At 39.3% G+C, this 18,351-nt stretch overlaps 1 protein-coding gene across 2 annotated transcripts in view; it reads left to right on the top strand.

The window, feature by feature from the left end:
- The first annotated feature begins 7,684 nt into the window (after positions 1–7,684).
- Positions 7,685–18,351, top strand: part of FCHO2 (FCH and mu domain containing endocytic adaptor 2) — a 106,706-nt gene continuing 96,039 nt past the window's right edge. For both annotated transcript variants that reach the window (XM_074328841.1, XM_074328840.1), the window contains exon 1: positions 7,685–7,815. In XM_074328841.1, coding sequence (XP_074184942.1) covers positions 7,783–7,815 — 33 coding nt within the window. In that variant the 5' untranslated portion in view covers positions 7,685–7,782. The remainder of the gene's footprint in view (positions 7,816–18,351) is intronic.

Raw genomic sequence — 18,351 nt, 5'->3', positions numbered from 1 at the left:
TCAAAGAATCACCTCCAAGGTCACCTCAATCCTACTAAATCCAATGGTCATTTCTCGTATTTGTCACTCATTGACCAGTTCTTAAAACATTTTCTTGGTTTCAGTGTCATTCTTTTTTCCTGGTATTTCTTCCATTTTGCTACTCTAATCTCCGTTGCTGGTTCATCCACCTCTCCTGACCTATCAATGTCAAAGATCCCCAAATCTTTTTGTTCAGCTCAATAGTTTCTCTCTCTCTCTCTCTCTCTCTCTCTCTCTCTCTCTCTCTCTCTCTCCCTCCCTCCCTCCCTCTCTCCCTCCTTTCCTCCCACCTTCTCTTTCTCTCTTTCTCAACCCCTTTCTATGTGATCTCATCAACTGCCATCCATACATGTGATGACCCTCAGATTTATGTCTTAAATCCAATCTCTGTTCTGAGCTCCAAAATCACATATCCAGTTGCCTGATAGACATTTCCACTTGGATTTCCAATAGGCACCTCAAACCTAACATGTCTGAAACAGAACCCTTGATTTCGCCTTCCCTTTCTCCAAACCAGCTGCTCTCTGTATCTTTTCCATTTCTGTGGCACCATTATACACTTAGTTGATTAGGCACAACTCCTTAATTTATTTTTTCCCTTCACACCTCATATCCAATTCATTAGCAAATTCTGTCAGCTTTACATTGAGTAGCTCTTGAGCCTGCTAACTTCTTACCACTTCTACTGCTGTCACCTAGTCACTGCCACCATTTTCTCTTGCCAGGATTGTTATATCTATCTTTTAACTGGCTTCCCAATTACTGCTGACCCCCACCCCTCAATCTTTTTGCACAGAACACTCATGTATCTTTTAAAAAAGCAGATCATATCTCTGCAGTTTTAAAACCCTATGAAACTTAGACATTGATTTCCTATGAAACTTAGACAACAAACCAGCCTCTCTACCCTTGATTGGACTCTGCCTTCCTCTCTGACTCATCTCTGATCCTTTCCTATTTTATCACTGCATTCCAACTACACCGGATTCTTTTCCATTTATTTGAACATACCTAGCTCATTGTTATCTCTGGGCATTTGCACTGGTGGATCCTTCAATGTAGACTTCTCTGCAGATGTTTGCATGGCTATTTCCTTTGATTCATTCAGGTCACTGTTTAAATGTCACTTCCTCAGAGAGCCCATTTTGACCATTCTAGGTAAAGAAGACTCCTCTTCCCACCACAATCTATTTCTTTTTTTTTTTAAAGATTTTTTGGGGAAGGGGAACAGGACTTTATTGGGGAACAGTGTGTACTTCAGGACTTTTTTCCAAGTCAAGTTGTTGTCCTTTCAATCTTAGTTGTGGGGGGTGTCATTCAGCTTCAAGTTGTTGTCCTTTCAGTCTTAGTTGTGGTGGGCGCCGCTCAGCTCCAGGTTCAGTTGCTGTTGCTAGTGGTAGAGGGCTCAGCCCACCATCCCTTGCAGGAGTTGAGGAATTGAACTGGCAACCTTGTGGTTGAGAGGATGCGCTCCAACCAACTGAGCCATCCGGAGGCAGCTCAGCTCAAGGTGCCGTGTTCAATCTTAGTTGCAGGGGGCAGAGCCCACCATCCCTTGTGGGACTCGAGGAATTGAACTGGCAACCTTGTTGTTGAGAGCCTACCGGCCCATGTGGGAATCGAACCGGCAGCCTTCAGAGTTAGGAGCATGGAGCTCTAACTGCCTGAGCCACCGGGCCAGCCCCCACAATCTATTTCAATTATACTTCATAGCTATCCAAAAGAACCTCGTTTGTTTTCATCCTTATGGTCTGTCTTCTCACACTAAGTATCAGAATTTAGTGATCTTTCTTATAGATTTTGATAGAGAACATTGCAGTCATGTCTATAGGCTGATTTGGTTGTCTGTTTCCTTCTGCCTGTAAAAAGGGACTGGTTTTTAATACAATGACCAGATGTCCTGTTTAGGGTGGGACAGCTCTAGAAGCTACTTGTTTCGCCCAATATTGCTTCACCAGTGTTTAGAAGAAGGTTTAGATTAATATAGGTGTTTAATAAATGTTTGTTACATAAGTGGATGAATGAGGTTCCTCCTCCCCCTCAGCTGTCCAAGAAACTCAGGGACTATATTTCTTACTGGTACACTGTGTTACCGCTGAAATCTGGTGCTACATGCACAGTGTGCAGAAGGTGCTGGTCCACTCGTGACTCAGATCCCTGGCCAGGCTTCAGTGAGTCTTCAAGGGAGACCAAACCTACTTCCTCCATTCTTAGCTAGCCAAGGGTTCCACTTTTCTTGGGCTTCTATGATTACAATTCCTAGCACTCAGTTCTTCCACTTTCCATACATGACCACCTCCTAGGAGGTTAGCTGGTCCTACAAGCCCTGAGTTTCAGAAGTTGCTCAGGATTCCCCTATACTTCATGGACCCTCAAACCACTGTACTAATGGAGGAAATGCCCAGTGAATCCAGGGCAATTTCCTGTCATTTTCCTTGTAAGAAGAAGGAGAAGGAGGAGAAGAAGGAGAAGGAGAAAAAGGAGAAGAAAGAGAAGGAGGAGAAGGAGAAGAAGAAGAAGGTGAAGGAGAAGGAGAAGAAAAGAGCCCAGACTAAATTTCTTTGAGGTTATCCTTCAGAAGAAACAGTGATTCATTCATTTTTTTCATTTAATAAATGTCTATTGGTCACTAACTATATGCCAGGTACTCTTCTAGGCACATTATTTTGTAATTATCATCTCTATTGTCTTCCTTATTATCGGTCTATATTAAATTATTAATTTCTTAATAGCAGAGATAGTCTTTTCAGAGTATTAAGTGTTCAATAATTGTCTATTGCCTGAACAAATGAAAAAGAGAGAGTTAATGAGAGACTTAAGGAAGATTAGGGCTAGTTACATTTATATTCAAACAAAAACAAAGAACAGTGATTGCTTTTTAAATCTTAATATGCTATAACATTAAAATAAAATTTAAATGTTTAATAATTGTCATAATCTCATCACCCTAACACATATATGAGGTGTGATGAAAACATAAGGTGAATGCTGCTGCCGAGTGCCATCCAACAGAAAGGCAGGGATCTTTAATATGGGAAGCTCCACAAAGAACCTTAGTAACAGTATGTGACAAGTTTCAACTTGTTCGGCACAGTCAGTTGGGTGTGAGCTACGGTTGAGAGAAGATGAGTTTTAAAGTGTGCCATAAATCATGGATCATGAGCAACACATTAACATGAAATGGGTAAACAGTTTCATCCTCGATCATGACAACACTCCATGTCACACATCGCTTCTGGTACGGCAATTTCTATCAAATAAAAACATGATGTGGACTCATACCTTAGCACCGGATCTGGCACTGTGTTACTTCTGGCTCTTCCCCAAAGTCAAAATGACGATGTGAAAGGTAAACATTTTCAATCAATTCAGGACATCGAGGCAGCCACAACAGCACAACTAAAGATACTCATGAAAGAGGACTTCCAGAACTGCTTCAGAAAGTGGCAAGAATGAGGGGATAAGTGTGTTTCAAATGAGGGGGAGTATTTTGAGGGGGATTAATGGCAATGCGTGTTTTACTGTAATAATTTTTTAATTTAAATATTCACCATATTTTTTATTATATCTTGTATATTTTTTCATGTTTTCTTTTGATTTTTGTCTATTTACATGCATTTTTAATGTATTATCCATGTCATCTTCTGCCTTTCCACTTCATATTAATGACAAACATTTTATATGTTTTTACATTATCATCACCTTCATGACTTTCTATAATTTAGTAATTTCTCTTTTCTTATTTTTGAATCCCCTGTTGGGTTCCCTGTGGTCACCAGCACTGTAACCCCCTGAACAATCTGTCAGGTGTTTTTGTGCTTCTTCCACAGACAGAAAGGGAAGAGAATCCCTGGGAAAGTACATCTCATTCTGGAGGAAGAGATGATGCCCCATCAGGGAGCATACAGTCACTCCCTCAACAGAGAAGAAAGGTGTGCCTAGCAAGTTGCTGTGAACTGAGAAGAGAATGTGGAAGGTGGTATTGAGCTCCATCCTGCAGTTTGGTTAACTTGTTTCTACCTCCTTGCCCTCATATAGCTGCCTGCCTGGGTACCATCTGCTAAGCTTCTGCTTTTCTTTCTGTTTTGCATAAAGTGTTTGCTTTCAGTATGCAGCTATTGAGTTGGGAAAAACAAGAGGACACCAGACTTCGGGGATTTGCCTGTTTCTCTTCCACCTTTTAATGGAGCTTAGCTCTTTGCCACTTGTGATTGTCAAGTGCAAGATGAGAACAGAGAAGGAATACTGCATCTGACACAGGATGCTGCCCCTTAAAGAAATCAGCAGGAAACAGGAGAGATATATAGGAGCTTTTCCTCTGCCACCCTCATTTTGGAAACAAGTGGAAATACATTTGCAAAATCATATTGAAAATAAGTGGGAAAATGAGTTTTACTTTATCATCAACTCTTCTAGAATAGAACTAGTTTTATATGAAGTAATGAGGAAATGACCTTGCTAACTAAATGTTCATTAATGTGCTGTGAGCTGTGAACCCAGGATTGGAAATGGGAGATCAAACCAAGGAATGAAAAGGGGGAAGTTCTCTGGGTGCTTTGCCCTCAAATCTTGGAGATACACCACATTTTTTCAAGGAGGGAATTTAGATTTAGGTTATTTGTGTTAATTTCTCCTCTCTCATTTGCTACTATTTATCAAGTTAGTTTTGAGCAGTGCAGGTATGCTTTGGGCTATAACATGGGACACATTTTTTTGGGACACAACACAGTTTAATGGGGACCAACAATATCCTTTGGAAGCCAACATGTTGATGGCAGTTATAATAAAGGAGAGATCCTAAGAGGGAGATGAATCTGGTGGTGGAGGCACCCAAAAATTGAAGGCCAAATTGTTTAGGGGTCCCTTCCAGAGCCAATCTTGAATATCATTATTTCAATTTTATGTTATTTTTATTACAAAAGGTAGCTTAGTCTTTAAGAAGTATACTCAAGCCCGAAAGGACTCTTTTGAAAATATTTAATGTAATGAGAGAAAATGAAATCAAATAGAACTTAAATAATGACATTTTTAATAGATTCTAAGATCTAGCACCAATAAAGAGGATGAGTAAATAAAAGAGTGTGTCTGTGTTACGAAAAAAAAGTATGAGTAAAAGAAGAATGGAGACATTGCCTATTCAAAGTCTCATGCACCTTCACATTTCTATCATAGGCTCAATCACTCATCTATTCTTTCACTGAACATTTACAAAGTGACTACTAAGTGCCAGGTATTATAGGCAGTGACTGAAACGCTGTTGCTATCTATGCCAGTTTTTTAATAATTTCAGAATCTTTTGGGATAAGCATAGGTAAGTGTGTGCGGCACAAGTACTTTAAGGTCATATGAGTGAGCTCCCCACTCAGGACCTTATCTATGCTCTACCAGAGTGTGTGTGCATCCCTGGAAACTTCACTTGAGAGAACAGAAGGTGGCTGATACCACCCACATTCTTCTTCTACTACACCATCTTGTCTGAAATTTAGTCACCGTAATCACTATTTACTGTAAAGTTCCACAGTTTAAATACCAGGCAATTATAGCCTATCGTGTTTTGGCCCCAATGAACCTTGTAAATACCTACAATATACAGGATATTTATCTTCATGGCAGGCCTGCCTATAATATTTATGAGAACCAGAGATAAGAGTACAGATGGAGACCAGTGTACCCCATGCAATTATTGAATATGTACTATGCTAAATTATCAGTGTTGGAATCACAAATTGGAACACTAAGAGAAGGAAAGTCTGTGCTTGACACCACTTTGTTACGAAACGATCTATTGCATTCAAGCAGAGAGGAACAATTGGACAAGTTAATTACCTGTCTTCTTTCTTTCTTAAGTACTTCTGCTGCTCAAGTTGTCTGAACTCCACAGCAGTTTATCTCTGATATGGGCAGCTATACTACCCACAAGTTTTCACTGCAGTTGGAGTCCACTTTTTGTTTTGAAGACATAGGGCAAGAGATAAGAAATGTTTCCCTGGGGCCGAATAATGTTGGTCACGGGAGAGGGTATTTATGGTTGTGGGCCAGTGTTCAACCTTAGATCAGGAGCAGCAGAGGCAGCCATGGGTTTTTTAATAAATTAATGTGTGTTTGTGACATGTAAGTCCTTCAAAGCATGGGGTCCAGGATTGGGGCATCTCCTTAGGTCTAAGGAGTTTAGTGCTTAGTGATAGGAATTTAATGCCAAGCTTATTTGCAGGGAGATCTAGATGGCTGTATTTTTTCTGGAATTTCTATAGTATCAAGAAAGATAGTGCTAGACTAATGGCTTAAAGAATTGTAGCATATTTCTAAGTATGACTTCCCCCAAAATTAGGTGTCAATGACACTGTTATGAGGACTTTCTAAAGAAAGGAAATAGCAAACATATACAAAGATAATAGTATAGTGAACCACCATGTTTCCATTACCTAGCTGCAACAATTATCAACTCATGGTTAACCTTGTTTCAGGTACCCGTATTCATACCCCCTCCCTCAGTGAATTATTTTAAAGCAAATTCTAGGTGTCTTATCATTATATCCTATATATTTCTAAAAAACATTCTTAAAAAGATATGACAATACCATTATCCAATTGTTCCCAATTCAACAAATACTTTAGTTTCATCCATGTGTAAGCCACTGTGTGTTTTTAACTTTTGAGAATGAAAGTATGAGTAATTGCCAATAGATCTGTGAAGATGTGATGTGTTTGTACAGTTAAAGCTACAGTAAATCTGTTTGTGGGGCTTGGCTTCAAGAGCTGCAGATTTGGACCTAGTAGCAGATCTGGTGACAGTGAACTTGAGACCTCTCTACAGGAAGTTTTTTTCCCTTAACCTTTGGAAAGCAAGGAGAAGGGGATTTGATTTTTCGGTTATGCCGAGGCGTGTTTAAACTTGTTTCTTTTTCCAAAATGTACAAGTTGCTAAGAGAACCACGGACTCACATGTACAAGTCCTGAAAGAAAAAAAAATTTTTTAACTGCCTGGGTCAGGGAAATTCGTTCGTTTTGGGTCACGTTCTTGCAGTAGGCCATCCTGGCTGGTTTGCTTGAGGCGTGTTAGAGGTCACGGATTCGGTGCCTGGGTCTCGCGCAGCTCCAGTGACTCTCTGGCGACACTGGGCGTTTCCTCCTTTTCCGGCCTTGGAAAGTTCTGTTTTGGTTCTTAGTTCCCTGTCAAGGAAAGGCACCCTGTTGACCAAAGGTTTCTGAGTCTCCTCCAGGTGGCTAGAGGCCAAGTTTCCCCCATCCCAGCTTGCCCAGACTTGGGTCCCATCCGAATCCTAGAAGGCGGGGGAAGCGAGCCTTGTGACGAGGAAGAGAGCGAGCAGCCAGGCTACCGGCTCCACTGCCGCTGGCCGGCCCCTCTCTTAGCGCGGTCCCTGAGCCAGTACCCATCGCGCCACAAAGGGTGCGGACAGCCTCCCGAGTGACTCCTCAGGGACCCGGTTCTCCACCATTCCCAAGAGAATACTCAACCTAGCCGCGCCCGCGCTGGGGAGAGAGAAAGAGAGAGAGAGCAAGGCGACTGAAACCCGGGAATGGGGCCGCGGCGCATGCGCGCACCAGGCGGTGTCTTCGAAGTGCTCGTCCCCCGGCTGCAGCCGCTAGGTGGCGCATGCGCCCTGAAGGGTGCGGGCTGGTCTCCGGGAAGAAGGCGGCGGCGGTGAAAGGCGGGGGCGCCGTGGGGGCCGGGCCGGTGTTTACACAGCGGCGGGCGGGCGCGGACGCAGAACCCGGCGCGGCGGCGGCGACAGCGGCACGATGGTCATGGCGCATTTCGTCGAGAATTTTTGGGTAAGAGAGGGATGCTGGAAATAGTGTGGGTTTCGGAGTCTGAGGCTTTCTGCGCCTGACCTCGGCCTGCGTGCGCTTCGGGCGGTGGCGGCGGCGGCGGCGGCAGATCCGCGGGCAAGGCGAGCGTCCTCGGACCGCCGCCTGCTGGGTCCCGCCTGGATGAAGCCGGGCGACGGATCGGCGGCCGCCGGGACTCGCAGGCTCGCAGTCCTTGCTGGGGCCGGGGGCTGTCATCGCGGTCGCTCAGCCCACCCTGAGGACGCCGAGGGGCCGCCCGCCGCCCGCGCTGGGACAAAGCGCCGGATGGGGCGGGAGACAGGACCCGGCCCCGCCGGAGCTCCAGGCGCCGGGCGTGCTCCGCGGCTCGAGCGCGCACGACGGGCCGGCCGCGCGGCCGCCCCCAGCTGCGCGCTGCAGGCGAGCGTCGGCCCCAGCTGGGTGAAGGGGGCTCGCCTCCTTCCCGCACGGCAGCCCCCCTCCCCCCCATTTCCACACGAAATCCCAAGCGGGCTGGGGTCGGATCAGCACTTCCTCTCGGCTTCGCAGCTCAGCTCGTTGGTCTGCGCCCAGGACTTTGCCTCTGGGCCTGTTCACAAAGCGTATAAAAGTTGAATTTAATGTAACTGGATTCCTGGGGCTTAAATGCACCGAGACTTCCCCCTTATCCCCGTGCTGCTTCCCCTTCCTCATTCTTTCCACACCCCCTTCTTAACGCAGTATTAGTATTAGATTCTTCTTTGAGATTGACTCCTCAGTCTCCCTGTGGAGTGTTTTGCTGCAGTTATTGTTTGTTGTCATGGGAAGTACAGTTCAGCCATGTACAGGAAAGTAATATGTTTACTGAGGTATCTTGGGTGAATCTCATTTTATGGCCTGACAGTTGCAAGTAGTACAATTCCATTTCAGTTAAGATATAGAAATATTTAAAGGCGTAATCTGTCTTAGAAAATTTCTAAGTGTCTCAAGCAAGAACTTGCTTAGTAATCAGATCAGTTCATAGCTAGTCTTGAAAGTTCCTTGTTTTCCACAGCGACGTTAGATTTTTTTTTTTATAAAACAGCTTTATTGAGGTACAGTTCACACACACAATACACCCATTTAAGCATACAGTTCAAGGATGGATTGTATGTTCATAGAGTTGTGCGTACATCACCACAATCAATATTAGAACAATTTCATCACCTCAGAAAGAATCCCTGTATCTATTAGCAGTCGCTCCCCATTTCCCTCCTACCTCAGCCCTGGGCAGCTAAACCTGTACATTTCTGCCTCTGTAGATTTATCTGTTCCGGACATATCAAATGGGATCATACGCATATATGTGGGCCTTTGGGACTGGCTTCTTTCACTTCACATGTTTCCAAGGTTCATCCATGATGTATGGTACTTCCATTTTATGGACAAATAATATTCCATTGTATGTATATAACACAGTTTATTTATCCATCACCAGTGATGGACATTTAAGTTTCCAGTTTTTGGCCATTATGAGTAATGCGGCTATGAACATGTTTGTACAGGTTTTTGTATGGACATATGTCTTAATTTATTTTGGGAATGGACTTGCTGGGTTATATGGTAATTCTCTGTTTTACATTCAAGGAACTGCCAAACTGTTTTCCTAAGTGGCTGCACCATTTTACAATCCCACCAGCAATGTCTGAGGGTTCCAATTTTTTCACATGCTGGACAACACTTGTTATCTGTATTTTTTATTACAATAGGTCAGTATGAAGTAGTGTCTCAGTGTGGTTTTGATTTGCATTTCTCCGGTGGCTAATGTTGGGCATCTTTTCATGTGCTTGTTACCCATTTATGTATTTTCTTTGGCGAAATGTCTGTTCAGATCCATTGCATGTTTAGATTGGGTTGTCTTTCTCTTACTGAGTTGTAGGAGTTCTTTTTACATTCTGGGTACATGCCTCTTATTAGATATATGATTTTGTAAATATTTTCTCCCGTTGTTTGGGTTGTCTTTTTCGTTTTCTTGATGGTGTCCTTTGAAGCACAGACATTTTTAATTTTGATGAACTCTTGTTGAAGTCCAGTTTATCTAATTTTTCTGTTATCACTTACGCTTTTGTTATCTAAGAAATCTTTCCCAGACCAAGGTCACAAAGATTTACTTCTGTGTTTTCTTTTGTGGGTTTTATAGTTTTAGGTCTTACATTTAGACTTATGATCCTTTGAAGTTAATTTTTGTTTGGTGCAAGGAAGAGGGTACGTGTTTCCCAGAAAACAGGACCCAGCCAGACAATCAGCTCTAAGGCGTCTTTTGGAGCAAAAATGAACATAAGACCCGGTCTTATGTTTAACATAAGACTGGGTATAATATAATATAACATAAGATCGGGTATAATATAATATAACATAAGACCGGGTATAATATAATATAACATAAGACCGGGTATAATATAATGTAACATAAGACCACGTCTTATGTTCATTTTTACTCCAAAAGATGCCTTAGAGCTGATTGTCCGGCTGGGTCCTATTTTCGGGGAAACACAGTACAACTTCATTCTTTTGCATGTGAATATCCAGCACCCTTTGTTGAAAAGGCTCTTTTTTCTCCATTGAATAGCTCTGGTATCCTTGTCAAAAATCAGTTGACTATAGATGTATGGGTTATTTCTGGATGTTTTAGTTGTATTCCATTGTCTATCCTTATGCTAGGACCAACCACACTGTTTTTATTACTATAACTTCGTAGTAAGTTTGGAATTGGGAAGTGTGAGTCCTCCAGCTTTGTTCTTTTTCAAAATTATTTTGGCTATTCTGGGTCCCTTGCATTTCCATATGAATTTTTGGTTTAGCCTATCAGTTTTAGATGCTAGGTTTGACAGTGGTAATTTATAAAACTTTTAAAAGGATCATTTAAAAATGACATGCTTACAATATTTTGCATATTTTTGATGCATGAATGTGTATTTGGAAGTGTGTTAATTCCAAATCATACATTAACATTTTAAAGTTACCTTTTGTTTTTTGTTAATTGAGCTTTGAACATAGTCTTGTTTGTTGTTTCTGGCTATTATGGATAATGCTTCCATCAACATTTTTGTACAATTTTTGGTGTGCCCTTTTTTGTGCCTCTTAATAGAGGAATGGTAATAAATTTGGATCTGAAATCTAGAGCTAATCCCAAGTCTAATTTGTGTTTCAGTTTTTGCCTTTACTTCCACTATTGAGTACAAATATTTTAAATAGACGGCATTTTTATTTCCAAGCCTGGAATTGGGGCTGAAAGCTCTAAATTGGAACTTGAAAAGCTCTGGAGGGTTAAGTGAACTAGGAAAGTCTAGAAACTAAATAAATTCTGAGAATTTGATAGTTGACTATTTAAAACAACATAAAAATTTACATATTTCAGGATCCTTTATAAAATAATTTCTTAAAATATAGAACCTAAGATATTAGTTTCACTATTCTCCCCTGATGTTCAAAGTGGCACTGTCAGAACAAAATAAAACTTGTCAAAGTGAGGTAATGGGAAACTTTAACACTTTAAGTTTCTAACCAAACAACCTATTAATTTTTTCCCCCTACATGTAAAAAGACAAACCTTTTGTTTTGTGTCATTTTATTAGAGGAAAATTTGAATCATTCAAACTCTTCAAGCTCTTTTGAAAGCAGCACATCCTGCCTTTTTCTTTAAAGTATAGTTTTTCTTAACTAAAACTACATGCTACGTTATAAATTCTTTTACTTAATACTATACTTTGAAGCGAAAACTGTATTCAAAACTTCCTACAGTTTTGTTGCTGATAAGTCAGATTTTGCCACAAAATATAGTGCCATTGATAATCAAGTTGAAGATGTTTTTCTTTTCTATTAGAATTGGACAGCAAAATAATCTTAATAGCAGATATCCACACTATTGCTTTTAATATGTAAAAACAGTTGTTAGTCCATCAAAAAGATTATGTATCTTTAAAAAGGCATCAACAATTATTACAATGAGGAAGTGTCTCTATCTGCTACTTCATTCTCAGAGAGTTGAGTACTAGTTAATACTTTTGAGATTCTTAATGTTAGCATTGCACATTTTAATAGTTATTAAAATGGCCTTATGTTTTTATGTAAGTCCACATTAATTCAGGAGTTAAAAACAATTTAAGGAATAAATTTCATCGGTCATAATTATTGAAGGGGAAAAATAAGTAAGCACAACATACTAGGTCAAATACCTCATAAATCTCATTTTACGTAATAATCCTAATCTGTATAAGATACGAAGCATTTTCCCAAAGACGTCAAGTATTCTTTAGCATACATCACATTGTAAGGAACTGATATTTTTAGTTAGGTTACTTTTTCCAAAGATTGTCTCCAGTCAGCACATCAAGAATGAATGCACAACAACTATCTTAGGTATTTTTTATCCTGAAGTTTTTCCTTATTTCTTTTACTGATTAACCAGTGTAAGAATCTCATTCCATTTGTCTGTTGGTTTCCCTGGTATTGCTATACTTAACTTTTAAATAAAATTGGAGCACTTAGTTATATATCCAGAATTTGACCTATGATTACATGCATAAACTGGGAGGATTAAAATGTTTTTAAAAACTTGGAATTGCTATTAATAGGACTTTGGAATGCAAAACATTATCATATTTTTGCTTGATTATTTACTCTAAATTTAGTATCGTAGATGAGAGACTAACGCATACATACATATTAATTGGAGTTGTTTGTCCATATGATAATTTAAAAATATATGTCTTTAGAAAATTAGTTGAAGTTACCATATAAACCCAGAACATAGACTCTATTACTTGAAATTTCCAAATATTGTAGTTTGGGGTACCTGCTTAGGATATGATCCCATTAGATGATATACTAAAATTTAAAAAGTATATTTGTATGTATATTTCCATATGTACATTAATTAACAGATTTGCAAAATTTACATGGTTCAGTATTCAAAAGGTACAAAAGGGAATAAATATGGTATAAAATCTCCCCCCTTTTCTCCAGCCATCAAGATCTTCCCCAAAACAATTACTGTTACCAACTTCTTACCGAGCTTTCTAGAGATAACCTGTGTATATACATGTAGATAACATACACTAAGTTAAAATGTATTATTGTATAACTGTTAGCCAGTTAGCCATGCCCAAATTGTTTTCAACTACAACAGGCTGTGAAAAAGCAAACTACAGTTTCATCAAACTAGGTTTAAGTAGACTTAACAGGTATACGTTATAAAATTATAGTATTTTAGATGGCACTAAATTTTATTGTGAGGCCTTAGTTTTTCTGGTGGGGGGATGTGGAGGGATGGTTGTTTTGTATTTTTGGCTTAATCTAGGAGAAATTTGAAAGAAATTGATATTGATTTAGTTTGCATAAATTCAATTCAGGAGAAGGATTTTTGAACATTGATATGGAAAGGATAAAAATTTGCTGTCTGGCTTCTTTTCTAGCCCTACACACTAATCCTTTCAGAATCATTTAAATTATTTAGGCAAAGGCGTGGGAAAACAGGTATGCTTTGTATCATCCTGCGTGTTTGGTTAGCATAAACCTTTGGGAAGTAGGTTTTTGAATCGTGCGGTATCTGAGATTATCCATCCTGATTTCATAATTCTAGCATAATTAAGCACCTTAAGAAATCCATATAGAAACATGGTATCATGCAGACTTATAAAGGGAAGGGAATAAGGGCTTGGCTTTCAATTTACATAGTGTGGAAAAATTAAAGAATATTAGAGTTGGAAGAATTTTAATAATTGGGTCCACAGAGGTTATAAATTCAGATGTAGGAAAAACAAAAACAGCACTGAGATGTATAATTATATCTATTGGTGAAGATGCTAGAGAATGTTGCTGGAATGGCCAGCCAGAAAGGATTAAAGTGGGAAGTGATTAGTGAACTGTGTGATGAAGTTGGCACACAGTTCCATCAATTCCATCAGACATACATCCTCCTTGATGGAATTTAGATGGCTTTAAGGATTTAACTAACTGGGAAGAGGTGTGTTATAATTAAAAAGATTAAGGAGGAGTATTTGAGTGTTGAGAAAAAAAATTTTTAATTTAATAAGATTTATTTCCTTCAATCAACCAACAAATGTGTTTGAGTGACTTTTGTACCTGCACTGAGTAGTTTTGGTTGCTGAGCAGTGCTCATTCTGCATATTTTATTCATTGTTTTGTGCTTTAGCAATATCTTGCCAATAGTTCTGCAGAATAGTTTTAGTGATCATGTGTGAAAATTTCAATGTATAAATAGAACACTGACTGAAAGCGATTGTGGCTTGTGGTTGAATGGCCTGTTTACTTATAGAAAAACTGCTTGCATGTATTTTATCCTTTTCTGCCTAGTAGTTTCCAAGGCAAAATGGCACCGGAGGGCTGTCAGTGTATATTTGTTGAATTCCCAGCAAAAATGTCTAGAAGTTTCTTTTCCTAGAGGGGCCATTTTGCAGAGGAAAAAAAATTTTTTTACAGTTAGTTAAATATTTTACTATGTCTTTCAGAGAAGGCTGATAAGGTGAGACCACATCCAATGCATGTTAAATGCACTGCTTTGCAGTGGCTCGTCAGAGGTCGTCAAATAAATATCAGTAAGAGCTAAAGTAAAAGGAGACTGCAGAGAGGTAGGAAGTGATATGTATTTGTTTGTTTCTGAGGCTGTCTGGACTGGGTGGTTGGGCTTGGTATTGTTCTCACAGACAGCTCCTCCAGATCCTTCTCTTTCCACCCCCCTGAAAATGTTTTTAATTGAAATGGAAACTAGGTAAAATCAACATTTTAATTCACAGTCTACACTCTATCATCTTTCTGTCTATTTTCCAGTTCTTGGGCTAATCAAAATTGAGAATATCTGGGTGTTTTTTTTTAGTGTTTAATTTACTGTTGCCCTTAAAAGGCTCTTTGAAGGAGAAGTTTCAAACCATTAACTAAAGTCTGTGGGGTTTATAGGTTTGTGCTTTTCTACTATTTTGTGACTCTTAAAAACCTAGGTGTGTGAACAGTTCCATTTTAGTTAAAATAGGAATTTCATAGCATTTTTAATAGACATGCATTTTGTTCTTTAAGTGGAAGTTAGATGGTATGTTGTCTGTTTTAAGTGTTTAAGTATAAAGTTATGTTATAAAATCAATCAGAAAAAGATGCCTTTGGGTTTCCAAAATGGGTTTGATGACTTATTCAAACTTTAATTTGAAATTTCAAGGATGTCTTTCTTGTAGACTATATTTGGCTAGAAAAAAAATGAGCATTTTTAGTGACTTGGTGACCTTACTTATAACTTATTCATCTTTTCAGCTAAATTACAGTTCAGTTGATAATTTAGATGCAAAACAGTATGCATAGCAGATCTCATTTCCATATTAAAAAGTAACATGTGACTTATGTGTATCAGGAAGGAATCTGGACTGATTGATATACATCCAACTGTTAACTGCAGTCGTCTTAGTTATATTAGAGGGTAAGAGGAAACAGTACGAACTGAGAAGTTTGTGTTCTCTTAAGGGACTTGTCCATGTGATTCTAAACTTACATCTCCGAGGGATAATAAAACTTTTTTTTCTGTTTCATACTAGTAAGTATGCAAAGATGTTTAACAGATTCTATTAGATTATAACGTGATTTTATTTGCCCTGAGGTCATAGTCAGTGGGTGTTCTATGACAGTGCATTAAGATATGCAGATAAAAGATCCTATTTTGTAATTGTCCTCCTTGGGCCAGCAATGGTGTTAATAGTTGTTTTTGTCAGTTAATACTGAAAATTTCTCTACAAGAATTTATTGATTAAAAGGGATAAAAATGTTATTTACTTAACTTTTTGGGCAACCTTATTTATATATATATATTTATTTAATTTTATTGGGTAATATTGGGGAACAGTGTGTTTCTCCAGGGCCCATCAGCTCCAAGTCGTTGTCCTTCAATCTAGTTGTGGAGGGCGCAGCTCAGCTCCAAGTCCAGTTGCCATTTTCAATCTTTAGTTATAGGGGCCGCAGCGCACCATCCCATGTGGGAATTGAACCGGCAGCCTGTTGTTGAGAGCCCGTGCTCTAACCAATTGAGCCATCCGGATGCCCCTCTGGAAGCTCAGCGGCAACTCGTTGTCTTCAATCTAGTTTTGGAGGGCACAGCTCACTGGCCCATGTGGGAATCGAACCAGCAGCCCTGTTCAGAGCTTGGGCTCTAACCACTGTGGGGACAGAGTCCCAGAGAACAGTTTCCAGGCTCTCGGCCTCTTCATGGAAAGGTACTGGCTTGGGTAGTAGATGGCCATCAGCTGTGACTAGTTGGCCGTCAGCTGTTTCCAGTTAGTCATTAGCCACTGATATAACTGCTGTGGCTGCACTAGGGCGTTGGTTGGTTGGCAGAGAAGAAGCGGACGGCGGGTTGCGGATCTTGTGGCTCCTACTTCCTGTGTCTCCAGCCCAGCTGCCACCGAGAATATAGTGGTATGACTCCCCTATCTATGGCTCTGTGGGTGTTCCTTTTTGGCCTCACCATATCCTGCATTCTTGTGTGGGGAGCTGCATGACACCAACTGAGCCACCCGGCGGCCCCATATTGGGATGGATATATTTTACATACCATATAATTCACTCATTTAAAGTGTACAAGTCAGTGGTTTTTAGTAATAGTCACAGTCATTTGGGTAATATTTGCAACCATCATCACAAGTCAATTAAAAACATTTTCATTACCTCAAAAAGAAACCCTGTACCTTGTATCACTCCATACCTTCTCCTTCCCACCCCCCACCCCGCCAGTGACCCACTAATCTACTTTCTATCTTTATAGATTATCTTATTCTGGACTTTAATATGAATGGAATCATGTAACATATGGTCTTTTGTGACTGCCTTCTTTCTCTCAGCATAATGTTTTCAAGGTTCATCAATATTGTTACATGTATCAGTACTTAATTCCTTTTATGGCTGAATAATATTTCAGTGCATGGGTATATTACATTTTGTTTATCCATTTGTCAGGTGATGGACATTTGGGTTGTTTCCACCTTTTGGCTATTATGAATAATGATGCTATAAACATTCTTGTACAGATTTTTTCGTGGACATGTATTTACTTGTGTTGATTAAACTAGTGAATAAGCCAGCTGACAAGAAGCGCATCACTGTTTAGTAAATACCTACTTTTAAAAATCTAGCTACAGGTGTACCTCATTTTATTGCACTTTACTTTATTGAGCTTCACAGGTGTGTTTTTTACAAATTGAAGGCAAGACCTTCCACCAGCGTAAAGCTTACAACTTACTTTATTGCGATACTCATTTTATAGCGGTGGTCTGGAACCAAATGTGCAGCATCCAAGGTATGCCTGTATTTGGGGACGGGATATTTTTTTGGTGGGTGGAAATAATGTTCTAACATTGTGGTGATGGTTGCACAACTCTTCAAATATCCTAAAAATTACTGCATTGTACGCTTTAAAGTGGCGAATTATATGGTGTATGAATTCTATCTTAATAAAATTGTAAAAACAGAATAATTAAAAAAATTTGAACAGAAGCAAAACAAAACCTAGCCATTGATAAGCGATTTTTTACCAACAATTGTAGTATACTTGGGATAAAATTGCATTTTAAAACTGCTTACCATGATAGCTTTTAACTCTATTACTTTATATTGAAGACGTGGCTTATTTATTATTAATTTTTTATTAAAAAGTTTATACTCATTATTCCACTTCCTAGAAATAATTTGCTGTTAATAGTTTGCTGTATATGACTTCCGATTCCTTTTGTATACATACATGCAACATGTAATTTTTTTTTCAATAAAAATGAAATCCTACTAGGTATACCGTTTTGCACCTTGCTTTTTAATTTATTTTTTTAACCTGAAAAAAAAACACCCACAATATCAGGCCTCCACAGAAGAATGGGTCATTATGAAGTCTGCAGTCATCTGTTACCAGTGAACATAAATAGCAGCCATATCCAACTGTTAGGGAGGGCTGACCTTTCTAAGTAAGATTTAACCATTCAACTAAAAAAATAAATCTTGCTCATATATCGGACCTCCCTGTACATTTTTCCTGCAATTTCCTGTAAATCTACAGTTATTTCAAAATAACAATTAAAAAATATATTGCTCTTATTAGGAAGATACTAACGTTCAGAAATTGAGGTAGCAGGAACCAATATGTTAAAGACCAAACCAAGCAAAGCTGCTCTCCATGACACAAAAGGAATCTCAACTTCTCTTCCTTCTTTCCTTTTTTCAAACAACCTTATTGAAGCGTATTTTATATGTCATAAACTCTACCCTAATAGTGTGCATTTTAATGATTTTTAGTAACTTTCCTGAGTGGTACGGCCATCACCATAAATCAGTTTTAGAACATTTTCATCCTCCCAATAATGAGGCCCCTCATGCTCATGTACAGTTAAATGCTCTCTTCCACCCTCAGCTTTAGGCAGCTACTATGGTAATCCACTTTCTTACTCTCTAGATTTTCCTATTCTGGACTTTTCATAGTCATACAATATGAGATCTTCTGTGTCTGGAGTCTTTCACTTAGTAAAATGTTTATGAGGTTCA

Source organism: Rhinolophus sinicus, linkage group LG03 (assembly GCF_036562045.2).
Source record: "Rhinolophus sinicus isolate RSC01 linkage group LG03, ASM3656204v1, whole genome shotgun sequence".
Taxonomy (NCBI): Eukaryota; Metazoa; Chordata; class Mammalia; order Chiroptera; family Rhinolophidae; genus Rhinolophus; species Rhinolophus sinicus.
Note: the sequence above shows the minus strand (reverse complement) of the source record. Positions and strands in the feature narration are given on the sequence as shown.